Below are 27,029 nucleotides of genomic sequence, written 5' to 3'. Positions count from 1 at the left end.
GTCTGGTTTGCATATCAGTGCTGATATACAGACCACACTGTGCTAGAAGCACTACACAGCAGATAGCGACACCCCAGACGGGTAAGAGGAACTGCATGGGTTTTCAAAGATAGCGGGTGCTAGAATGAACACTAAGTATTCTCTGGTGAGAACACTGTCCCTGACTGGCAATCTAGATGGATATTACTCACCGGGCAGTAGCGCCTATGCTACGGCCGCTACACACGGAGCGATGTAGGGGCATTTTCTAAGCAATCTTGGCAGATCGCTTAGAGAATACCCTGAAATTGCCCATGTGTAGGCCTAGTCTGCATATATCAGCACATTTCTATGAAGCATGATGGATGGGCCAGAGATAACTGAAGAGGTGAGGGTACTGCCAAAGCACTCAGAGTCTGCCAACATTGGCACATTTGTAAGCACACACAGTGAAATGTATTACAACAGAACTGTATGGAGTATGCATATTCTCCCTGTGCTTGTGTGGGTTTCTTCCAGGTACTTCAGTTTCCTATCACACTACAAAAATATACTGGTAGGTTAATTGGCTCTGGACAAAAAAAAATAATATTTAATTCTAGTGTGTAAGTTTGTGCGTGTACATGGACAGACTCGATAGGCTCTTATCTGCCATCCAATTATATGTTTATATCAGAGGTTCCCAAACACGGTCCTCAAGGCACCCCAACAGTCCAGGTATTAAGTATACTGGCTTGGCCAGAGGTGACTTAATTAGTAACTCAGTCAGTCTGATTTAACCATCTGTGCTGAGCCATAGATATACCTAAAACCTGGACCGTTTGGGTGCCTTGAGGACTGCGTTTGGGAACCTCTGGTTTATATCCTGGCACCAGCAAGCGGGTGGCATCGCATATTGATGGTGTGCAACTTTAAGTAAACTTTCCAGCACTATTGTTACATCCCTGATTATTCAAAGAACACGAGTGCCGCTCATCCACTCCTACATATGAAACTTTCTGGGGATGGCACCCAGCATCTACTGAACCACCTTATGAACATTTAATATGGTGCAAAGAGGATTTGGGGTCATATCAATAGATTATAATAGCATAGGTTCTTAGACTCAGTCCTCAGGGCGCCAAACCGTTTTTGTTTTCTAGGTTTCCTTGCAAAACCACAAGTGAAATAATTAGCTCCACTTGTCTATAAAAATGTGCCTGTGTGTAATGAATACACCCGTGTCCCTGCTAGGTGATCTGGAAAAAAAAGTTTGGGGTCCTAAGAACTAACGGCCTAACTCAGTACAGAACGCAGATTACTAAAAATATCGACATTTTCGTCAATATGCAAACGAAAAATGCGACCTTGGTCTATGGGATGATGGTGGCCTGGGATGACTCCGCGTTGTGGGGTAGGGACTACGGAGGCTCAGCGGCCTGAAATACAGTATGGCCAACCTCAGAAGGATTTCGCATACAGGGGGCTACTAGTATTATGCGAGCGCTTCGTTATATGGCAAACGCTATAACCGAACCTGAACCAATGCCCACGTTTGAAAACCACTGAAATATGCTTCTTCATATAGAACTACTAGTGTTATCAAAGTGTTCACTAATATTTATTGGTTATTCGATCAATAGTGGTTCAAATAAATGAAAATAAAAGTTAGGATAGTAAGAGGAAGCCAGACTATGGTGAACTTGTGGCTGTGTAGTTCTGACCGAGATACTTACACAGGTATCTGTAAACCATTACCGGCATATTATTTGATTTAAGGATTTGTCTTTTTCTAACAAGTACCATGTCAGGTGCCAAACAGATTTTATTTTTCAGTGTTGAAATTTTCCCAAGTAACTGGAATAACAGGTTTGGCATCTGGTACGGAAAGGAGTCTTTCGGAGCAGGAAAATTGACATAAACATTTTTGTAAACACATGTAAGTGTTCGGTAGGCGCCACTAGTACTCACACTTCAGATTCATTTAAAAAGGGAAAAGTGGGGTATAGTAAAGATATCCAGAGCTACTATTTTAATGTAGGAGTGAATAGGATAGGATGCAAATAACAGCAATTATATTTCATCTCACTCACAGAAAAATTGGTGTTGAAAACATTATCGGGTAGTTCAATCCTGGATTCAGACTGTCGGGATGTTCCGAAAGCCGGAATCCGGGACGGTAATTCCTTCCTCCCGACAGGAACTCGACAGTCGGTATTCAATGTACGGACTATCGAGTGTTGAAAAGTTGCAAATCAGCGAAAACGTCTGCGGACTGCTAAAAAACGCCCGTGAATCAGACAACCCGCGGGTGTTTCCAACAATACAGATCCGACTTTTAAAGTCGGATCGGATTTCTCAGAACCCGCCTTCAATGCTTCCGGTAATGGCCGCTATTTCCCCTGGCGGAAATATCAGCCAAGATTTAATACCGCCATATGTGTTCCAAAGGTGATTAACAACATAGCTGTTAATTACAAGTAGTAGAAGGTAGATTGGAATTGAGGGGACAGAAAGGAACTTCCTGTAGGGTGAGGACTCCCACTGAAGGTCAGTTAGCTACTGAAGGGGGAAGAAAAGTGTGGTCCAGCTTACAATGTTATCCAGAGTGTCATTCCCCTTGAGTGACTGACTGGATTGTTGCAATTTGGTCCTACAGGTGTATGAAACCATTAGCACATGCACCCAGGATAAGCCTCTTTAGTCACAACCAATACATAAACAAGAACTGCTAGAAAAACTATCTAGAAAATATATACCTCCAATAAAATAAATATTGCTACCGACACAATCATCCAGTGCAGTCTCCTATAGCCACTGATAAGTGATGCTAAGACATAAAGGGGCAGATGTATTAAGCCTTAACAAGAGATAAAAGCAAGTGTGATAAAGAGAGATAAACGTCCAGCCAATCAGCTCCTTACTGACTTTTTTCAAACACAGCCTGTAACACAGCAGTTAGCAGGTGATTGGCTGGACGTTTATCTCTCTTTATCACCCTTGCATTTATCTCTTGTTAAGGCGTAATACATCTGCCCCAAAGAGAGGAATGATGGAGGTAATATAGGGTACATTACATAGTTTATATATTAGTATTATTTAGTACAGTGGTTCTCAACATGGGGTAATTGTACTTCTGGAGGTACACTGCAGAGTGGTTGGGGGTACTTGAAAATAATACTGGTAATGGCGGAAGAGGAGGAAGTAGTCTCCGTTGCCATGGAGATGAACCACGATGCATCACTTCCGGTTCAGTCTGCAGTGTCATCAGTGTCGTGGTTTTGCCTGAACAGCAATCCACTGGGAGCTACCCGCGCTGCCCTCAGATATCAGCGTTCATTCGCCCCATGCTGACACGGGTGGAGGAAGCAGCCAGGTTAATCCTACAGTTGTTAGCGGGAACCCCGGAGACAGTAAACAGCCAGCGGCCAAACCCAGAGGGACCCGATTGCTGACTGCACACTACACCTCCGCTAATTCTTAATATAAGAACACTCATACATGAAGAAAAAGGGGTACAGGAGAGAGAAAAGGTTTGGAACCGCTGATTTAGTTTGTTGATCCACATTTTAAATCCTCTCCGATATTGAGCTTTTTGATCTGCTCAGATTCCAACATCGATACCAGTAATTATTTATTCTGTGCTCACATACATTACACCCTTTTTTAAACAAACCAAACATTTCCTGAAAGCTTAAAATGTCCATATAATAGCAAATCTGTGCACATTTTGCATTTCTTGACTCCGCATTACTCCACCTTTTCAAATTCCACCCAAAGCAGGGTTGGCTGGTTTATGCCAAAATATGTTTTAAACACTTTTTTTGTTTTGTTTTTTTTTTATTATGCTGTGACTACTGGAATGGCGCTTTGCCTTCTTTAAAATAAAAAAAAAAGTATTTAAAAAAAAAAAAATTGTGCTTTTATTTAAAATATTTATAGGCAGTGGCATGCTCAGTGCTAATGCTAAACTCCTCCTTTTCCGTGTGTGCTTCTCTGAAAAGCACTTTTCCATTATGTAATACATGTATTTAATGACTAGTTATCAGCCTGCCAAAATGTCTAAATATCCTAACAGTAATGTCAGTGCCAGTGGCTTTGTTTGCGCGTCTGAAAGGAGCAACCCATGAAAACCTCTGTAGTGTGCCATCTAATGGCTGCCAGTGCGTAAAACACTTTCATTCCCCCCACAGAGTATAAGCCTTTTATTATATAGGATGTAAAATAAATCAAAGCCTAAAAACATGATTAATGCTAGAAAGCATGAAAACAAGACTGATCAAGGTTTCTTATACAGGATTCATTATTTTATGCATTAAAACATTAATGTCAATAAAAAAAAAAAAAAAAGGCTGAAGGTGCCCATACACGGCGCAATGATTACACCCGCTATGGTCTGGATCGCATCACAATGCATGCAATCAGAAGGCAGTACAAAAAGTTGGTGTGGTATAGGGTTCCGACAGTATGCAGCACATACTTTTTGCACTGTGAGATGAGATGCCCGCGGGAGCACCGTGTATGGGCAACCTTTAAACAAAACAAAGAATAATGAACAGCGGGGGTAGGGGGTGAAGGAGTCAGGAGTCACGTACCAACATAATGCAAGTTGAGTGCCAGGTACTTGTACTGGAAGAGAGGGTTGTTGCTGAGGTTGCTTCTTTGGATCTGCTGGAAGAAGGAGCTGACATCCCATCGGTATAAGACATCTAGCAGCATAATGCTGGGTACACGTAGCGCCACATTTAACATGGCTTCCAGTTTCTCTTTCGCGCCCATGCTGGTTCCCTTTACAATGAGTTACAGTGAAACTGTGGAAAAGAAAAAAGCACCAGTCAGTTATCACATATGTATCTATTCCAAACAATGAACAGTCATTTAGCTTTGCCGCCTGCCGTCGTCAGGCAGCCTTAATTTAAGCATAGTCCCAAACTCCCAGGCATTGCTCAAGTTGCAATAACAAACAGCGAGCCACACATACAGGCTTCTCACAAAGGCGCAGCATAGACTAGGTGACTCATATACATGTGTAGGACCAACAATGTCACAGCCAGTACTGGATTAGAACACAAATGGGATGATCTGCGCCGAGCATCAATCACCAATTCTTTTATTTCTCTGGGAGGAATTAAATTCTCTGGCATAGACGGGACATGCAATTTCGGAACATGTCCGCTGGCACTGCAACTTTTCCCACACAACCCACAGAAGTGTAACACACCTTGTGACCATTTTTCCCAATGCAACCGCACCTCTACCAATCAAATACTCACACGCCACAGTATTCACAATGCCTGGAGCACCATACTGATCCAAAAATCAGTTAGATATGAGAATACACCCATATAAAGTAGTGTAATCTTATCGACATCTCATTCGGAAATACGCGTATGGGAACGGGAGAGAGAGCAAGCTAAGGGAGACTGCTTCCAGCACTTCTAAGAACAATGCAGCTCAGTCTTGGAAAGTGTGTCACCAGGAAAGCATTATCACACGCAGACACTCCACAGTTGAAAGTTCAAGGAACTCTGGAGATAAAACTGCTCCTCCTACACCAGTCGCAGACAGACAAAGGAAGAAAGCAAGGCAACAGATGTGCAGGGGAGAAATCACATAATACCGTGTTCTCACTGCGAGTGAGAAATACACGGTTTTTACATGGCATTAAAATGCCGGGGACGGAGCCCCGTTCTCACTGCAAGGCAAATTCCCAGGTGAAGAAGTTCTACCCGGTAATTTGCCTTTTAACGCGGGTTTTTATGCAGTGAGAACGGGCCAACCCGTGTCTGCATACCCGGATATCAAACACGGGTAAAAAGAAGGGTTTTACCCGTGTATGAGATCCGGGTATGCGAACTGTTCACACTGCAAAAAAAAATGTGTTAAAAGGCAAAGTTCCGGGTCGACATGCTAGACCAGGGAATTTGCCTACAGTGAGAACGGGGTATAAGCTGAAGTGCATTCCCTGTGCAATAAGGGCAATTACAGCCACTGTGTGACATTAATATATGAGCCTACGTCATTTTAAACTAAACAACATACCTGAAAAGACTGTTTATAAAGCCGCATATCCTGCACTTCGCTCCTTTGTACATTTATTACTATAATAGGACGTGGCAGAGTGAGTGTCATGCTTGCAGACTTGTACTGTTGGACTATACAGTTTTAATAGAAACACAAATACCATTAAACTCGATAACGAAGGTGATTTGGGTACTTTTTTCTTAGTACGGCGCCCATCGCATAACATACTTAGTGGTGTGCGATGCGATATTCATGTTAAATTAACAGGAGTGCTTGTACAACGAAATATCGCATAGCATTGCATGTCAGCAAATGGCATGCGATGCGATTTTTAATTGTACAAGCACACAGATGGGTGCTTACAATGTTAAATGCACCCCCATTGTCAACGCCAACCCAAAGCGTAGCGAGCCCGCGAGGGGCGGCGGTACGCGTCCTCCGACCTTTTCATACCCCCATTATCCACGTCGGCGTGGAGTTGATTTTAGATAGTGTGGCAAGCGTAGCGAGCCACCGAGCCCGAAGCGTGGCGTGCCCCACGATGGGACGCTGAATACGAGCCTGAAGCATGGAAAGCGCAGCGAGCCCCGCGGAATACATGTAAAGTAATCCTGCTGCGCTCGCCACGCTATCTAAAGTCAACTCCACGCCGACATGGATAGTGGGGGTGTGAAAAAGTCGGAGGACGCGTACCGCCGCCCCTTGCGGGCTTGCCACACTTTGGGTTGGCGTTAATAGTAGGGGTGGCGTTGTCAATGGGGGTGCATTTAACATTGAAAGCACCCATCAGGGTTCTTGTACAATTAAAAAACGAATCGCATGCCGCTATATTGCATGCGATGGTATAAGATGTACTACGATCATAATCGTGAGCGCCGTGCTAGGACACAAGTACCGTGATTTGTATTGAGAGGAAAAGGCTGAATACCACATTTTACTTTCCTACATAAAAGTTATATTTTGTAGTTTAATGATCCTAAACTTTCTACACCAGTAAAAAGAGTGCAAGAAATAGCTCACTAGTTAAAAGCCTGACAAAATGGACTTCTGCAGTGTACTTTCACTTTAAGCTGTGACCGTTTTTAGCCCACAAAGTCCACCCCAGTCACAATGTTCTCCTGCCTCCAATCTTTGTCTTCACAACTCCCTCTCCATAGCGAGCAAGTTTGAAACAAATCAGAGTCCCTGAAAGTCCATTTCAGCACACAAAGGAGTAATCTGGTCCGTCGACAATCCTCTAGTGGTCACTCGCGGTACTTCACCTCAGAGGTGAGGAATAGTTAGCTTTTTATTTTAAATCTCGTGTTCTTCTAAAAAAAAGTATTGGGGAATGCTGTAAAAATATTTTTTTTTTTTTTTTTTTTTTTTACGGAGTTCAGTTTTAATTAGAAATAGGTTCCAAAAACCCATTTGTAAAAGGTTTATATTACAGTTGATCAAAAAGGAAAGCTCCACAATCCACTCAATCTAATACAAAAAACCTAAATAGAACACAAGCTGCCTGCTCAGCAATTATGTAACAGGAAAGTTTACTTAACCCAGGCAGTAAGCCAAAAGTAACAAAGAAATATAAGTGCTATAAAATAAACATGAATGATCATCAATCATTGTGCGTATAGACTACCACCATCATAACCAACAATGTATTGTAGGACTTGGCTCTTTGCCATTGTAATGACTAAAGTGAAAGGTATTTATATTTTCTGTGACTGCATCATTATTATTTCCCAGTCACCAAGCAAAGGTTCTAGCCTATAATACAGCAGAAAATCAGGTTTGGGTTCAATTTCCACCAAATCCATTTCTGTGTGGAGTTTGAACAAGGGTGGTTCACTAACCCATAAGCCCCAATCCTGATTCCATGACAAGATGTTTATCACCTTACAACTTGACAAGTTGGTGATGAATTTCAGCTGCTGATGTGCTCTTTTGAGGCAGAAATATGATATGAGACATATGAGGAACAGTGTAATGGCCATGAGGGAAAGCTACTCTGGACTGGCTGGAAAATTATATTGAAACAGAGATATTGTTACCTTACTCATTTGATCACCTGTGTTTGTTACCTCACTGTTCCGTCCCTCAACTATCGACTTTGACAGCTGCAGGAATGCAATGCCCTATCCCCAACAAAGGGACAGGGCTGCCTGCTCTGTAATGCGCTTGAGATCTTGCGTTGAGTAGTGCCTACAGCTGCTCCACAGATAATCCGCCACCGTCCGTTCCAACACTGTGCCGGATTACCGGAAACAGCGACCCACAGACCCCCAACCACAGCCGGACTACCTCCTCCCAGCAGCCATTGAGTAGTAGGAGTAGTTTATGTCTCCTCAAGGGGACATCGGGGGGAGGGGGGGGGGGTGCACTCCCTCGTTTCAGCGGACAAGATGATGTTAATAAACCTTGTTGATGCCCCTTTCGGCTTTGCCCCGTTAACGAAAAACTCTGCTATAATAAAAAAAAAAAAAAAAAAAAATCCAAAACAAATTATTTATGCTCAAAGTTATAGGCAAACCTGTGCTGGTGGCTGGCAATCATAAAATATCTGGACAATTACAACCACAGCTATTTTCCCCACCACATAACTGAACCTGAGGGTGACCGTTAAGCACTATTTATTTTATTTATCTAAAATAAACTTTTTGACTAGGGGTGCCTTGAACAAATGCTGATATTCTCGGGCCCCCTGGTCAAGAAAATTTGGGAGCCACTGCCATAGGGCATAAATGCGATAGTGAATAATGGGGCCTATACACTAAAGCATTACAGAGAAATAATGTACCAACAAAACAGCCTCTAACATAGCAGGTAGGAGGGGACTTGCCGATACTTTCTCTCTCCCCAAGACTTATGGTAAATGCCAACAATTCTTTGGGTACGACAATTATTGGCTGCCCGATACAACAGAACCACTTTGTCTGGTGCATATTAATTAGCGCCTATCATGGAACAAGTTGATTCCCCCTTCGGACCAGATGTACTAATGGTGCCTACACATGTAGCAATCCCCGGGCATTTTCGAAGCGATCTTACTAAATCGCTTAGAAAATGCCCCTACATAGCTCCGCATCGACACGGACACTAAAACGTAGCACCGTGTCCCCTCGCACGGCTTGCCATGCTTCGGGCATGGTGCCTTGCTATGCTGGCTAGGGCATGAACTACCACCTGTCGGCTCAAAAAACAGTGAAGAACCCTATGTTGACTGTCGAACTTACCCATGTCGACGTAAAGACATGTCAACCCAATGACCGTATCCCAACACTATTATAAGAGAGCACAAGAATATATTTAAACACAGAAGATATTTTTAGGATGCTGCCATATTTTCAGCACTTCACAGCACTGTGGTCATAGCTTCGATTAAGCCCGGGTTCTATCTGTGTGGAGTTTTCATGTTATTTCTGCTTTTGTTGGATTAATCCAAATGCTTACGTTTCTGCCCACATTCCAACAATACCGAGATAATTGGGTTCTGACTAACCAAAATACATGCGTTGTGTACTAGGGAATGTAGACTGTAACCTCCATTTGGCAAGGAGTAATATGAGATTATATATTCTTTTCACAGCACTGACATTTCTGTGGTGCCTACATAAATAAGATGAATAAATATTCTTATGCAAATCTTTTAATGAATGAACAGATCTGCAATTCAAAGCATGATGCATTATCAAGCTCTGAGCTTCCATTTGTTACTTTACATCAGATAAAAATGACAGTTTCTAAATCTGGAATTTCATTGCTTAATCTCAGGCGCAGTAATGAACGGAAACTCAAAACTAGAATTTTTTTATGCACTGCAACCGCTATTTCCTAAGTCTCCATTCATTCCTATGCATCAGTCCCCTAACACAGGTGTTCTCAAACTACAGCTGCACCACAGATAATCCGCCACCGTCCGTACCAACACGGTGCCGGATTACCGGAAACAGCGACCCACAGACCCCCAACCACAGCCGGACTACCTCCTCCCAGCAGTCCATCTCCCATGTGCAGTGCGACTCTCCACCAGTCTTAGGGGGGTATGCAATCCAAAATCATGGCTGTCGATCCCTCCCGACAGCCGTGATCCAGGCCAGTTTACGTTTTGCCCGACAGCAAATCGGCAGACGGGATTCAATGTCCTGCCTGCCGATCGTCAGAAAGTGGGCGTGTCCATGTAAACGGCCGTGGATTGTCGATCTGTGGCCGGGATTGCGACAATCCACGGCCGTTATCAGAACGAGCCCCACAGCTTCTAAAGTCAGGATCATTCTGCTGTGATCCCTCTTCAATGCTGTCACTAAAGACAGCATTACATAGGGACCTCCCGCTATGCCCCCCATTGGAAATAGCGGTAGAGCATTGCATGCCCCCCTTACCCTCTGCAGCGTGACTCTGAATCCTAATTTCGCCCAACACCTGATGTATCCAGTTTAAAAGAGTTGTCGGAACATCAGGTACTAAAAACTCTGTTCAACGTGTATTTTGTTCTAGGACGCCATCAGACAACAAAATTAATACAGCACCCCAGTCAGTTACTGTAGAATGGCCAACACGGGTCAATTTAATTCAGCGCCTTGTGAATAGCTATGGGAGGAAACTCATTCAAATCAGTGTGCAGTTATGTTTCAGAATGCAGGTACTAGTGATCCAAGGAGTCTGAAGACATGGGTGTGGATCGTATGGTCTACAACAACTAGGTCGACATGTAGCTAGGTCGACTGTCAAAATGTCGACATTGGGTTTTTCAGTTTTTTTGACCGAATGTAGACATCGACACAGTTTGAAATGCACCGCATCCGCTTGGCACACTATTTCATTCTGCCACCACGCCCTAGCATGAAATACCGCCTGTCGGCACATGTCGGCTCAAAGAAAAATGTGAAAAATGTCATGTCGACATAGCCCATGTCGACCTTTGGACTGTCGACCTAGCCCATGTCGACCTAATGACCGTATCCCGAAGAAACATACAATTCAACTGATTTTTCAGACTCCTCGGATCACTGGTTAAAAGATTAGAGGAGTCTGTCAGCCGGGACATTGGGAACCGCAGCTCTAACAATTAAAGCTAAAAAGCTGGCATTTGACTCTGTTGCATGGCATTAACCTAATGAACCACACCACCCAATTCACAAGGCCGTTTTAAATCCCTGTCATTTATAGGTGGAACAGGTGCCCCATACATAACAGTTTTAAAGATGTTCCTTCTCTGTTTAAACCAAATTCAACAACTGTAATGCTGGGTACACAAACTAGACAATATGGGCTATTTCACACACTCCGGCTCCTGCTGGATGGCAAAATGCTGTGCCATGCAAAGTAGTTGTCAATGGACACTATTGTGTCCATACACACGGGATGGCCACGGCCTGGCCGCCCGGTTGCAACCACTGAAAGGGATGGCTGCCGGGCTGTGGCCATCCCATCCATTCTGAACTTCTTAGTTCGGCACGGCTTCCTGGCCGTGTGGGATTTCGCCGTCCGGCAGGAGCCGGAGCGTGTGAAATAGCCCTATGTCTGTTGAACCAGTGGATCAGATTGCTATGTCACTAACAATGCACACTCCAATGCACCGTCATCCTCCTTGCCCAGAACTTCTTTAAAAAGGTTAAAAAGGGGGAAGTACTCAAATTTTTTGGATGCCCTTCTGAGCAATTCAATTGTCCACCCATCCCTTGGGACATATGCTGTGGGTGTATACCTATTAGAACCAGGTTCAACCATGCAAAGTAGTTAAACCAGTCTAAAGTTCAGGTTAGGACAACCGTCATACATTTCTGCTCAAACCCCAGGAGGCTGTGAGCCGAAACATGTCCCCCGCTGCATAACCATATGGGGCAACAATTGAATTGAATAACCATCTAGTGGAAGCCTGGCGAAAACCAACTACGTGCCCCCCAAAGAGTTTTTATGCCTAGTGTTCATTCTAGAACCCTGCATTCAAATCAGTGATGAGGGAATATTTTAATTTTACGTTGTGTAGCAATACATTACCTATAAAATTTGGGTGTGCTATGGACATTTTTAAATTGAGAGGAGGGGGTACTCATAAATGAAAAGCCCAATCAAGAGGTACGGGAGAGAAAAAAGGTTGGGAACCACCACTCTACTGGGATGGTAAGGTATAAACCAGTCAGTTTAAAAATGGTGGGATTCAATATCCTGCCTGCCGAGTGCCAAGAAGGGGGCGTGGCTGCGAGAACCAACCGGGAATCGGCGAGCTGCGTCTGGGAGCATGTCAATTCCCCGCAGAATGAGCCCAACAGCTTGTGAAGTTGGGCTCGTTCCCCTGTTCAATGCTCTCTTCCCCGACAGAATTGAATAGGGCTCCGCCGCCATTTCTGGCATCGGGAATCCCCCATAGACAGTTAAATATGCCCCACTGTGAAGTCACACATTAAGAGAGTGATCCATCAATCGAAAATAAATTCAGCCTCTTCCACTGGAACAACCATTATGCAAAACAATCTAGAATAAAAAAAAAACGGAAAAATATTGCACATGAACAGAAAAAAAAAAAAAAGGAAGATGTGAAGCAAATAACATTGTAGTTTATTTAAAACTCCCTTTAATCACTACTTATCTCACTGTGCATTAATGGGTGCCATGCAGCCTCTCCCATCTTTTCACAAGTTTTGTGAAACCACATTTAAAAATAAATTGCAACTTAAAATGTTCTTTATATCAAAAGAGCTGACACATGTGCAGGACTTAAAAACAGGATTGAGCTGGATACGTTTGCGGGTGAAGCCATAACCATTTCTATAGTGATTATTATAGCCTACTTACCATGACACAAAAACCTTAACCATTGGTACACACTAGACGATAATAAACACAATTTCTGATAATGACATGTCGTTAAGATCATCCAGTGTGTACCCACTACATCGTTAGTGACACGTGCTCCCTAAGTCGCTAGCGACATCCCCTGTGATCTTCACATGCAGCTTGATCGAGGGAATTCACAATCCATTCCATTATCGAGCAACTGCTTTTGTGCAGTGTTTATATTTTGTGGCGTCAATTCGCATCTAAATATCAGTGCGCATAGAAGTTGCAGTTTGATTGAAAGGAAGCCAGCGCTTAAAGGAAGAAACATGGTGTTTTCTGGTTGTGTTTGGGAAAACACAGTTGTGTACTGGCGTTTTTTTGGAGGGTCTCAGATATCAGCGATGACCACTTCCAGCCTGATTTTTAGCAGATTAGTGGAAGCCAGGTGTGTACACACGCATCGATTTACTTTGCTTACGATTTGGCCTTTCCATTCAACTTTACATTCAATCTGCACTTTTGCATTTGATATCTATTTCAATCAGATATAATTTTTTATATCTTTTTATTATGTTTTTTTTTTTTTCTGAGACTTGGCAACCATGAGGTGCCGGCAGGTGACGTCACCAAAGACCGCAGCAGAGACGCTGACCACGAGCAGGGAACCACAGAGACCCAAGGTAGGGAGATGCTAGGAAAAGCCTCCAACTAACCCCAGGGCTCCACACCAAAGGTCAATGAGTTTTTTATGATTTTTTTTTTAAACCGACTTGTTTATACTTTACCATCCCAGTGGGCAAAGAGGGAGTATATATTAGTGTGCCCAAAGCATGGTGAGTGCAGCAAGCCATAGGTCAACAGTGTCCATGTCGACATATGTCAACATAGATACCAAAAAAAAAAAAGAGAGAGAAAAACTTATGTCGACCTTTTTCATTTTGACCATTAGTGGCCGACCTTTTGATTGTCAACCCTATGACCCATACCCAAAAAAGGATTAAACCTGGATCACTCTGTGTATAATGGGCAACATGGGTTTAAGGTGGAAGTGCCGGACCCAGTTCTATCCAGCGGTTGTGAAGTGTAAGTGGTATAAATCTCACTGGTTGCGCAGAATTGTGTCATTACAACTCATGCTACAAATGTAATTGCCATAAGGGATTCGGTATGAAATCCCGAATGGGTCATAATCCCGACATATAGAATGTACAGGTGAAACAGTCAACATGACTTTCTGTTGACAGGTTGCGAGGTCGACGTGGGTTTTTTTACTGTTTTTTGACCCGAATGTCGACACGGTCGACATGGACACAGTTGAAAGTAAACCGCAGCCGCTCGCTATGCTTCGGGCACGGTGCCTCGCTGCGCTCGGCACCCTATTTTGTTCTCCCACAATGCCCTAGTGGATGCTAGGGCATGAAATACCACCTGTCGGCACACGTCGGGTCAAAAAACAGTGAAAAAACCCATGTCGACCTTGCGACGAAAAGTCATGTTGACTGTTTCACCTGTACATTCTATATGTCGGTATTTTGACCATGACAGGATTTTAAATGTCGGGATTTTGTCCTTGTCGGGATTTTATCCTTGGCAGTATTATGACCCATTCGGGATTTTGTCTGCATCCCGCCATAAGAAATCAGTGCCCATTTATCCAACTATAAGTCTATGCAAGCTGAGCATTTAACTCAGATCACATTGGTTTACATGACTCCCACACATGCAAAAGTATTATGCAAAGGTGATCAAAGCCCAACTAATTGTACAATTTTACTGTAAAGTGTGTGGTATTTATTTAGCGTACAATGTCAAGTTTCTTAGGGCATAAAATAGAATTGTTCATAAACAATGTGCATTCTATAAAGCTTGCCATGTAGCAGAACACACCATATTGAAATTCTATTATAGATAAGTTCCAAAGGCATCCAACAGATCAGCAACAGTTGGAAAACTAACATCCTTGGATTGCCATGCCAGCCTGGTACCCTTTCATACGACATGCATAAAGAGGGAGGGGAGGTACCCGTTCATACGACATGCATAAAGAGGGAGGGGAGGTACCCTTTCATACGACATGCATAAAGAGGGAGGGGAGGGAAGGTACCCGTTCATACGACATGCATAAGGAGGGAGGGGAGGTATCCTTTCATACGACATGCATAAGGAGGGAGGGGAGGGAAGGGAAGGTACCCTTTCATACGACATGCATAAAGAGGGAGGGGAGGGAAGGTACCCGTTCATACGACATGCATAAATGGGGAGGGGAGGTACCCTTTCATACCACACGCATAAGGTGGTGGTGGTGGAAGGTACCCTTTCATACGACGCGCATAAGGGGGGGGGGGGGGTACTCTTGCATACCACACACATATGGGGGAGGTACCCTTTTCAAACAACATGGATAAGGGGAGGTACCCTTTTCAAACAACATGCATAAGGGGGAGGTGCTCTTTCGATATGATACGCATGGGGGGGTACCCTTTCCATATCACACGCATAAGGGGGGAGGTGCCCCTTCCATACGACACACATAAAGGGGAGGTACCCTTTCCATACGACACACATAAAGGGGAGGTACCCTTTCATACGACACGCATTGGGGGGGGGGGGGGGCAATACCCTTTCATACGACATGCATAAAGGGGGGGGGGGGGGAAATACCCCCACTCTATTCAACACACATCGAGGTGGGGGAAAAGGAACCCTTTCATAAAGGAGGAGTGGGTACCCTTTCAAACGACAGGCATAAAAGGGGTAAAAAAGACTTTCATAACACAAACATAAAGGGGGGGGGGGTGCAAACTTGCATATAACACATACAAGTGGGATAGACATACTACCACATGACACACTTTTGGGGAGGGGGTGACGACATTTCTATATGCACACATGAGGGGGATGGACAGACATAATTCCATATGGCACACAACAGGGGGAGGGCGACGATTTTTCTATATGCACACATAAGGGGGAGGGCGACGATATTTCTATATGCACACATAAGGGGGAGGGCGACGATATTTCTATATGCACACATAAGGGGGATGGACGGATATACTTCCATATGCACACATAGGGGGGAGAGGGGCCCACTTCCATATGCACACATAGGGGAGCAGAAGGGCATACTTCTAGAGATGGATATATATGGTTGAGACTAGTTCCCCTTCACCGTAAGGACCTGGGGAGGAGATGAGGCAGGGAGAGGAGGAGCAAGTTCAGAAGAAGGGACCCAAATGGACCCTCGCATAGCTCGCTTCGCTCGCAATGCTTCGGGCACGGTGGCTCGCTTCGCTCGCCACAGCTTTAATAACCTCCTCCACGCCCTAGTGGATGGTAGGGCATGAAATACCGCCTGTCGGCACATGTCGGCTCAAAAAAAAGTTGTCTTGTTCTGACCTTGCTCCTCCTCTCCCGCCCCCTCTCCCGCCCCCTCTCCCGCCCCCTCTCCTCCCCAGGTCCTTACGGCGAAGGGGAACTAGCTGCTACCGGATATATATAGCATACATAAGGTGGGGGCGGGGGGACACTTCCATATGACGCACATAATGGGAGGTCCATTCTTCCATAGTACACACAGAGGACCATAACATTCCATATGACAGGCCTGGCAGCCAGGGATTCCCTGGCACATCCCCCACACAGGACGCCTAGGCCTGGCCCTCTGCGCTGTGTAGGCCGCAGACCCCTATGACAGTGACCCCTAACCAGTAACAGGACATCCCGAGTGTCGTCCCAGGCCCGTCCGTCCCTATCCCCGGGTGCCACCTGCCTGCGTCTCTTCACTGTCTCTCAGGATCCATATCAGGGCGTCAGGCCGTCTCTCCGATCGCGGCCTAGCTGCAGACACTTCCGGCGTCTCCCCGCTCTCCTGACACCAGATTTCAATCCCTCCGGTGAGATTCTTCTCCGAGCGGCTCTCTGACGGATTTCCGGCCCACACAGACCCACCGGCCGCTCACGCAAAACACATCCACACAGACCGCCCACAATAACAAACGGCAGAATCACTGCGCATGTGTGGCCCGACACCGCCCACAGACTGGCACTGTGGCCGGGGGCAGGACGCATGCGTCCACACATAGGAGCGCATGTGCAGTCTAATCACGCCCACAGACTAGCACCCTGGCCGGGAGCAGGGCGCATGCGTGAGCACAGATCCGCGCGTGCGCATACTCCTTATTCCGCCCACGTTTTCTTGGCAGCAAAGACGAGGAGCATGACGTAGGCGCAGGCGCAGTGGCTGTACTAACACCGTGTTTGATGAAATTTTGCGTGTGGCCTCAGAGTTTAGAGTAACTAACTGGGTGACATTTAATAGGATAGGAGATTCAGAAAGCGAGAGATTTGATAAGAACGTTCCAGTTTTTTTAAAGCGGCAATCATTTACATTGCAAAACCAGTTTGATTTTGCAGTGTAAATGATTGCCGCTTTAAAAAAAACCTGGAGATTTCTTACCAACTCTCTCACTTTCTGAATCTCTCGTCCTTTTAAATTTCACCCTCTATATCAGGGCTGGGCAACACCGGCCCTCCAGATGTTATGGAACTACACATCCCAGGATGCTTTGCGTTAGTTTTGTAATGTGGCCATGCTGAAACTAATGCAAAGCATCCTGGGATGTGTAGTTCATTAACATCTGGAGGGCCGGTGTTGCCCAGCCCTGCTCTATATTGTACCATAACTGCTTTGCCTGTTGTAGTGCAGTTGCTATCGATGGTGATTCTGCAACCAGCCATCAATAGTTATAAAGTATGTGATGGATAACCATCAATAGTTTTAGCTATTGATGGTTATCCATTATCTTTTACTTAATGGCCCGTGAGCTAATCAGAATGTGGACGGGGTTACGGGTGTTGGGGTTGGAACTATGCTCTGTGTCCCGGCACCTTAAAAAAAAAAAAAAAAAACATTGGTTCTCCTTTGCTATCGATGTAGGGAAACCATATGGTTTTCCCTCATCGAAGGCAAAAGTATTCAACATCGGCCATAAACCATTGATGATTTAAAATCATTGATGGTCGATGGCCATCCCTGATACACACTTGCCGATGGTGAGCGACGGCTGTGCTGCAGCATGGCTATCATTATTGAGGACATTCCTCGTCCAGACATGCTAGACGCAGGAGTGCGCATATTTAACGATAGGGAGTGTACACAGTAGACGATATTGTCCACAAAGGGCTTTTGAACAATATCACCTAGTGTGCATGGGGCATTAAGGTGCCCACACACTAGAAAAACGTGATTTTAAGATTTATCTAAAGATTTCCCTTGAACGACCTATCAGTCCTGGACTAACATTTCATGTAAAATGTACATTTTGATAAAGGGGTGCGGGCTCCCCTGGAAGATTTCCGTGCATGCCAGTGACATGTAGGTGTGCATTGTCGTCTCTCCCCCAAACACGTGTTGCTCTCCCCGTCGACCGCACCACCCGCCTCTGCTCCCTCAAAGATCGCCTAGGAGCCCGAACATCCAAGCAATCAAGCATCTGAATGCCAGACCGCCCAAACACCCTGGTGTGTCTCTAAACAGCCGACCACCCCAAACATGCCCAAGGACCCCAAATACCAAAGCACGCCAGAGGGTTTAATTGCCCAAGCGCTCCAACTCCCAAATACCTGACTGCATGAATGTGGCCAAGCCAGAACACCTGAGTGCCCCAACTCCCAAATACCCGACTGCCCGAATGTGGCCAAGCCCTGAATAATACTTAAGCAGGGTCAAGAAGCGCGCTAGGAAGATCGTGGCGGACAAACTCCACCCTGGCCATAACTTGTTTGATATTCTCCCATCATGTAGATGCTTCAGGTCCATCCCTCAGGTCCATCCCTGGAGACAAATAATTAAGAGGGAGATGTATTAAAGCCTCAAGAGTGAGGGTGTGCCAGTCAATCAGCTCCAAATTGCCATGTTACATGCTGTAAGAAAGAAGACAGAAGCTGGTTGGATGGTACTTTACTTTAATCTATTGACAGGAAACTTCCAATGGCCACCTTTCAATGGCTTTTGCCAGCCATTGGAAGGTGGCAGGCCAATCAGATAAGGGGTGTGGCTAAGCCATAAAATGATGGCGGGGCTAAGCACCAGCAGGCAAGAAAAATAAAAACATAGGAGCATCTCTGTCATCAATGGCAGAGAACCATGATTAGACCATCTGCTCTACTGCTTCACAATAAAGTTTGTTTTCCTTATCACGTCACTGGAGGAGAGCTGCAGGTTGTGAGGAGCAGCCTGACTGGAACAGAAGGTAAAAGGTCTAAAGGTACCCATACATGCACCAATTCTGCTGTGCGTTTTGGGCTAAAATAGCATCGCATTGCATGCGTTGTGCATGCGATGTGCATGCGATGCGATAAAAAGACAGTACAAAAAGTATGTGCAGCACATACTTTTTGTACTGTGCGATGAGATGCCGCAGGAGCGCGCATCTTATAGCACACATTGCATCGGCAGAATCGGTGCGTGTAAGGGCACCTTAAGTACTCAGCCTTGGAGAGCAATAAAGTGGGGGGATACGACGGAGTGCAAGTATTGGAGGGACAGAAGGGGGCTGGAAATAACAGCAAAGAGACTGAAGGGAATTGGCTGGGGCTAAATAGACACTCAAGTATGTATTATTGTCTTTCAGGAACCTCTAGTTCTGTAACGGCGACTTTTCGCGTTTTGGGTTTTGATTACCTTCAGGTTTTGGGTTCTAACTGATTTTGCCAAAACGCCCCCTAAATGTTTTGGGTTCTGATTTAAAAAAAAAAAAGCATAAAAACTGCTAAAATCGCAGAATTTTTTTGGTACTCTTTACCTAGAACGGCGCCCGCGATTAGAATCGCGGGCGTCGGGGGTAAAAAATCGCGGCCATCGCGGGTACATAAAAAACGGGTGCGACGCGATGCCCGCGATTTTCCCATAGGGATCAATGTTAAAAGTCAGATTGGACGCGATTTTAGCGTTAAATGCCTCAATGCCCGCGATTTTTACATACGAAACAATGTTAAATGGGCCACAGAGCCCTAATAGTCCCCCTGAAGTCTTAAATGGCCCCCACAATTTTTAACGCCACCCCACTATCAACGTGAACCCGAAGCGTGGCGAGCGCAGCGAGCCCGCGAGGGGCGGTGGTACGCGTCCTCCGACCTTTTCATACCCCCACTATCCACGTCGGCGTGGAGTTGAGAATAGAATAGTGTGGCGAGCGCAGCGAGCCACCGAGCCCGAAGCATGGCGAGGGGACACGGATACCTTCACAGTTATACGCGTCCCCTCGCGGGCTTCACAGGTGTCTGTGGCGACGCGGACACCTGTGAAGCCCGCGAGGGGACGCGTTTACCTGTGAAGGTATCCGCATCCCCTCGCGGGGCTCGCTGCGCTCGCCACGCATCGGGCTCGGTGGCTCGCTGCGCTCGCCACACTATTCTATTCTCAACTCCATGCCGACGTGGATAGTGGGGGTATGAAAAGGTCGGAGGACGCGTACCGCCGCCCCCTGCGGGCTCGCTGCGCTCGCCACGCTTCGGGTTGACGTTGATCGTGGGGTGCCGTTAAAAATTGTGGGGGCCATTTCAGACTTCAGGGGGACTATTAGGGCTCTGTGGCCCATTTAACATTGTTTCCTATGGAAAAATCGCGGGCATTGAGGCATTGAACACTAAAATCGCGTCCAATCTGACTTTTAACATTGGTCCCTATGGGAAATCGCGGCCATCGCGGGCATCGCATCGCACCTGTTTTTTAGTGCATTCGATGGTCGCGATGGGCGCCGTTCTAGGTAAAGAGTACCATTTTTTTTTGCTCCTACGCTATTATTGACCGCAATAACATTCATTTCCAGTCTATACTCAACACCTCACAATATTGTTTTTAGGGCAAAATTTGCACCGAGGTAGCTGGATAACTATGCTAAGCCACACAAGTGTGCGGCACAAACACGTAGCTCATCTAGGAGTGGCACTGCAGCAGCATACAGGATGGCAGTTTGAAAAACTAGGCCCCAAAAATACCCCTATCTGGCTTGATTGTGTTTACCAACAGCCGAGGAGCAGTGGGTGATTGATGCAGCAATGCAATAGCTGCAAAGGGGTGGAACCTTCTGACCACAGGCGACGACCAGCCGAGGAGCATTGGGCGATTGGTGCAGCAATGTAATAGCTGCAAAGGGGTGGAACCTTCTGACCACAGGCAATGACCAGCTGAGGAGCAGTGGGCAATTGGTGCAGCACTGAGTTCTGTGACTGTGTATCTGTTTTTGTCAGTTTAATATCCAATAAGACCACTATCTGGCTTGATAGTGTTAACCACCAGCCAAGGAGCAGTGGGCGATTGGTGCAGCAATCAATGACTCTCAGCAGTGGGATTGGTCAGCTCTGTGATTATTACTACTTGAGTGCAAACAGTTGTATGCATTTAAAGATGAGTCCACTTATCCCACATATGAATGACTCTCAGCAGTGGGATTAATGAATGGTGATGACTTGATCGTGGTTACCACCAGCCGAGGAGCAGTGGGCGATTGGTGCAGTAATGCAACAGCTGCAAACCTTCTGACCACAGGTGACGACCAGCCAAGGAGCAGTGGGCGATTGGTGCAGCAATCAATGACTCTCAGCAGTGGGATTGGTCAGCTCTGTGATTATTACCACTTGAGCGCAAATAGTTGTATGTGATTAAAGACGAGCCCACTTATCTCACATATCAATGACTCTCAGCAGTGGGATTAATGAATGGTGATGCAAGATGGAATTGTCCTTGGGCCCTCCCACCCTTATGTTGCGGAAATAGGACATGCACACTTTAACAAACCAAACATTTTAGCGACAGTGCCTACAAAACTGTGGCTGAAATGATTGATTGGTTTGTTTGGGCCCCCACACAAAAAAAACCCAATTAATATCTCCCTGTATAAACTGGCTCTACAGAGACAAGATGTCACTGTCACTCATCATCCTCCTCCTCCTATTCCTCGACCCCTTCAGTGTGTACTTCCTCATCCTCACAGATTATAAATTCGTCCCCGCTGGACTCCACAATCCCAGGTCCCATTATAATCTCTGGAGGCAATTCCCGGTCTTCATTGAATAATTGATAATTCATTTTTATAAACATCTTCTCATTCTCATTTTGCGGAAGCAACCTCCTTCGCTGCTCACTGACCAGGTTCCCCGCTGCACTAAAAACGCTTTCGGAGTACACACTGGAGGGGGGACAACTCAGGTAAAATAGAGCCAGTTTGTACAGGGGCTTCCAAACTGCCTTTTGTTCCTGCAAAGTACAGGTAAGGACTGTCTGACATGTCTACTTGGATGCTGTCACCAAAGTAATCCTCCACTGTTCAATGGTGACAGCATCCAATGCAGCGACAGTAGAAATGTCAGCAATCGTTGGCAGGTCCTTTAGTCCGGACCAGATGTCTAAACTCCCTCCTGCCTGCCCTGCATCCACTTCAGCGGGTTGTGTGGGAAATCGCAGCTGTTTCCTCGCAGCCACAGGTGTGGGAGAAAATGAAGGAGGAACCGTGGCCGTGTCACGGTCCCCTTCAGATGACAATATCCTGACCTACTTAAGAAGACATGTTATCACAAACCCCAAAGGAGAGTCCAAGGGAGTTGGTGGTTGCGATGCCTGACCTTCCCATCGCTGTACGGGAAGAGGTGGCTCCTTCCATCATTTTCAGCACTTACTCACTCTGCACTCACTCTGCACTCACTCTGCATATGCTGGAAGGATCACCCACAGTGCAGTTCCTGATTTAGATAATGAAAGTGTCAATGTTGTAGACCGAGAGGAGGATAATGATGTAGCTGGCGCTGAGGAGAAAGTTGATGAGGAGGATGCTGAGGTGGTTTGCTTAAATGAGGCACCAGGGGGGGAAACAGTTGTTGTCCATGGGATGAAAAAGCCCATCGTCATGCCTGGGCAGAGGACCAATAAATCTACCTTTACGGTCTGGAATTTTTTTTATTCGAATCAACAAATGTATTGCCATATGTTGCTTATGTAAACCTCCAATAAGCAGGGGTCCTAGCATCCCACCTAGGGACATCCTCCTGCAGACATCCTCCTGCAGTGCTACACCTACTAATGCCACTACTGCTGTTGCTGCTTCAGGGAGGCGGTCATCATCCCAGAGTGGAAGTCGTAAGACCGCTACGTCTTTCACTAAGCAATTGACCGTCCAACAGTCGTTTGCCTTGAGGACAAAATACGACAGCAGTCATCCTATGGCAAAGCAGGTAACTGCGGCCTTGACAGCTATGTTGGTGTTAGACGTGCGTCTGGTGTCCACCATCAGTGGAGTGGGATTTATACTGCTATGTTTGCTGTGTTTTTGATGACAAATGAAATCTCTTCAAATTTCTAAAGGGGGGAGTAGGAGGGCTTGCATGGTCATGTGTAGTTGAACCACCAGTCATGAATACAGGCCTGGGCCTTAACCGTTCCTTGCCACTCCGTGTCGTAAATGGCACAATGGCAATTTTACGTTTCTCCTCCAATGTTTTGAATTTATTTTTTGTGGTCCTCCTTTTACTCAACTTTGTCTTTTTGGATTTTACATGCCCCGTACTTTGACACTGGACATCGGTCTTGGCAGACGATGTTGATGGCATATCATCGTCTACGTCATCATTACTACTTGCATTCAGGGCCGCCGACAGGGGGGTGCCAGGGGTACAGCTGACCTGGGACCTGGCCTCTGCAGGGGCCCGGGCAGCTGCCCACAGTGGCATGGCACCACCACCACACCCCCCCCCCCCACACACAGTATCCCCCACCCGGCGCTGGTGGCCAGGCGCACAATACACAGTTCAGCCTGCAGAGCGCCGAGCCTAGGATACAGAGGGGCTCGGCGCTCTGCAGGCTGAACTGTGTATTGTGCGCGCCTGGCCACCAGCGCCGGGTGGGGGATACTGTGTGTGGTGGGGGTGTGGTGGTGGTGCCATGCCACTGTGGGCAGCTGCCCGGGCCCCTGCAGAGGCCAGGTCCCAGGTCAGCTGTACCCCTGGCACCCCCCTGTCGGCGGCCCTGGCACCCCCCATCGCTGGTAAGTAATAGTAATGGGGGGGGGGGGGATATTATTTTTATATGGCAGTATAATAATTATGCACCAGCAGAGAGATATTATTTTTATACGGCAGTATAATTATTAATTATGCACCAGCAGAGAGATATTATATATACGGCAGTATAATTATTAATTATGCACCAGCAGAGAGATATTATATTTATACGGCAGTATAATAATTATGCACCAGCAGAGAGATATTATTTTTATACGGCAGTATAATTGTGCACCAGCAGAGAGATATTATTTCTTTACTGCAGTATAATTATTAATTATGCACCAGCAGAGAGATATTATATACGGCAGTATAATTAATTATGCACCAGCAGAGATATTATTTTTATACGGCAGTATAATAATTATGCACCAGCAGAGAGATATTATTTTTATACTGCAGTATAATTATTAATTACGCACCAGCAGAGATATATATATATATATATATATATATATATATGTATACGGCAGTATAATTAATTATGCATCAGCAGAGAGATATTATTTTTATACGGCAGTATAATAATTATGCACCAGCAGAGAGATATTATTTTTATACGGTAGTATAATAATTATGCACCAGCAGAGAGATATTATTTTTATACGGCAGGATAATTATTATCTATGCACCAGCAGAGAGATATGATATATTCGGCAGTATAATTAATTATGCACCAGCAGAGAGATATTATATATACGGCAGTGTAATTAATTATGCACCAGCAGAGAGATATTATTTTTATACGGTAGTATAATTATTAATTATTAATTATGCACCAGAAGAGAGATATTATATATACGGCAGTATAATTAATTATGCACCAGCAGAGAGATATTATTTTTATATAGCAGTATAATCATAAATATATAGCAGTATAATCATTAATCATTTATTATGCACCAGCAGAGAGATATATATACGGCAGTATAATTATGCACCAGCAGCATACCTCCCAACTGTTTCGCTAAACGCCGTCGGTGTCCCGCTGCATGGGGGGGGGGGCAGTTGGGAGTATATACAGATGTCTATTACTGATTGAAGTGGCCAGGTACTGTCTGGACTGGCAGCCACTGGCAGTGCAGAGCACACACCACCAGAGAGCAGAGCAGACAGTTGCACGAGTAGGCACTGGCAGTCGCCCCAGCAGCAAAAAAAACCAGCTCCCTAACCTACCTAACAAAGCTCCGCACACAGACTATCCTACTCTCTCTAACAAGCTCAAATCACGAGTGACAAATGGCGCCGGATGCTCACTATTTATATAGTGGTCTGGATCTCGAGAGAATCAGGCGCGTGCAATGACGTTACAGGCAGCAAATGGTGGCAGTGGGGGTCGGGCAGCAAATGGTGGCAGCGGATCCATCCGAGAAGTGGCGGTGCCTGGTAACCACAGTAGCAGCATTTGCCGGGAGCTGGGGCGGGATGCTGGATTTTGAAACGACTGGCCGGACGTTCATTGGCTGAGAGAATTCTCTCAGGCAATCAGATGGAAGGCAGCTGATTGACTAAGAGAATTCTCTCAGCCAATGAACGTCCGGCCAGTCATTTCAAAATTCAGCATCCCGCCCCAGCACCCGTCAAAAATACAGCTACTGTAGCTCCAAACCGCCGCAGACAATCACAGAACCTGCTGCCCGCCGCACGGACCACGCTGCTGCCCCACGCCGCACAGGAACGCGCATCGGACCTGACGGCATGTCAGGGACAGGCGATTTGGTCCGATTTAACGGCCTGATCCATCGGAATTGGCTCAATGTATGAGCACCTTAAAGCCCCATACACACTATAGTAAAAGATACCGCTCAGAAAGGACCTTCGAATCTAAACTATATATTCTAGTGTGTGAACTCAGTAACGTTAGCAATGTGTGCTCCCACGCATCATTAATTCCCCTGCCGTCTTCTGACATGTAAGTCAATTTGGCCATATAGCCAACTACCTGCATGCTCAGCTGTTCCTGGTGACATCGCTGGGCGATTTCATTGTATACATACAATATAGGCCACCAGCAGCCAATATTGTTAACATGGCCTAGACTAGTGTTTATGGTGCTTTAGGGCCTTATTCTAGTTCACTCTTTCTGACAAAATCCTTCTTAGATGGACAAAACCATGTGCACTGCATGCGGGCAGATGTAAAATGTGCAGAGAGAATAATATTTGAGTGAGTTATTTTGTTTCTGTGCAGGGTAAATACTGGCTGCTTTATTATTACACTGCAATATAGATCTCACTTTGAAGTAAAACCTCACCCAAATCTAATTCTCACTGCACAAGTTACATCTGCCCCACCTGCAGTGCACATGGGGCCTTATTTTGGTTCATTCTTTCTGACAAAATCCTTCTTAGATGGACAAAACCATGTGCACTGCAGGGGGGCAGATGTAACATGTGCAGAGAGAATTAGATTTGGGTGAGTTATTTTGTTTCTGTGCAGGGAAAATACTGACTGCTTTATTTTTACACTGCAATATAGATCTCACTTTGAAGTAAAACCCCACCCAAATCTAATTCTCTCTGCACATGTTACATCTGCCCCACCTGCAGTGCACATGGTTTTGCCCATCTAAGAAGGATTTTGTCAGAAAGAATTAACCAAAATAAGGCCCATGGTTTTGTCCATCTAAGAAGGAATTTGTCAGAAAGAGTGAACTAGAATAACCCCCTTAGACTCCACCTCCGCACTTTCACTTGAGGGACTAGAAATTGAGTATTGGTGTCAGTGAAGGGTGTGGGTAGTAGGTTGAAATCTTGCCTAGGGTGCCAGTTATTATTTATTAACCGTTTCTTATACAGAACATACATATTCCGCAGCGCTTTACAGAGAATATTCAATATTAAACATTCACATCAGTCCCTGCCCCTGTGGTGCTTACATTCTATATTCTCTACCACATGTACACGCACACACAGGCATTCTAGGGTTAATTTTGTTGGAAGCCAATTAACCTACCAGTATATTTGTGGTTTGTGGGAGAAAACCGGAGTAAACCCACGCAAGCATGCAGAGAATATACAAACTCCACACAGTTAGGACCATGGTGTGAATCAAACCCATGACCTCAGTGCTGTGAGGCAGTAACCATTACACCGTCCATGCTGCTATGAATCCTTATACCGGCCCTGGGGGCCCCCTGGCAGAAGGGGGCCTGGCTATAGTATCCAGGACGCCACCGCGCCCCCTCCCCCTGATTAATGGTTTGAAGGGTACTTGTGTAGTTTCACGGC

The 27,029-nt window shown here is 45.6% G+C and overlaps 1 protein-coding gene across 2 annotated transcripts in view; it reads right to left on the bottom strand.

Moving 5' to 3' along the window:
* The window catches only part of RNF145 (ring finger protein 145), a 39,951-nt gene extending 23,179 nt beyond the window's left edge, over nucleotides 1-16,772 (bottom strand). Inside the window, exons 1-2 of one of the 2 annotated variants that reach the window (XM_083181695.1) lie at nucleotides 16,517-16,772; nucleotides 4,554-4,769 (exon numbers count right to left, since the gene is read on the bottom strand). In XM_083181695.1, coding sequence (XP_083037821.1) covers nucleotides 4,554-4,737 — 184 coding nt within the window. In that variant the 5' untranslated portion in view covers nucleotides 4,738-4,769; nucleotides 16,517-16,772. Of the gene's footprint in view, nucleotides 1-4,553; nucleotides 4,770-5,231; nucleotides 5,371-16,516 lie in introns of those variants that run through there. The other variant, XM_083181696.1, reaches the window with a different exon arrangement.
* Between the last annotated feature and the right edge of the window lie 10,257 nt (nucleotides 16,773-27,029).

This window comes from Crinia signifera, chromosome 4 (assembly GCF_055691185.1).
Source record: "Crinia signifera chromosome 4, ASM5569118v1, whole genome shotgun sequence".
Lineage (NCBI taxonomy): Eukaryota > Metazoa > Chordata > Amphibia > Anura > Myobatrachidae > Crinia > Crinia signifera.
Note: the sequence above shows the minus strand (reverse complement) of the source record. Positions and strands in the feature narration are given on the sequence as shown.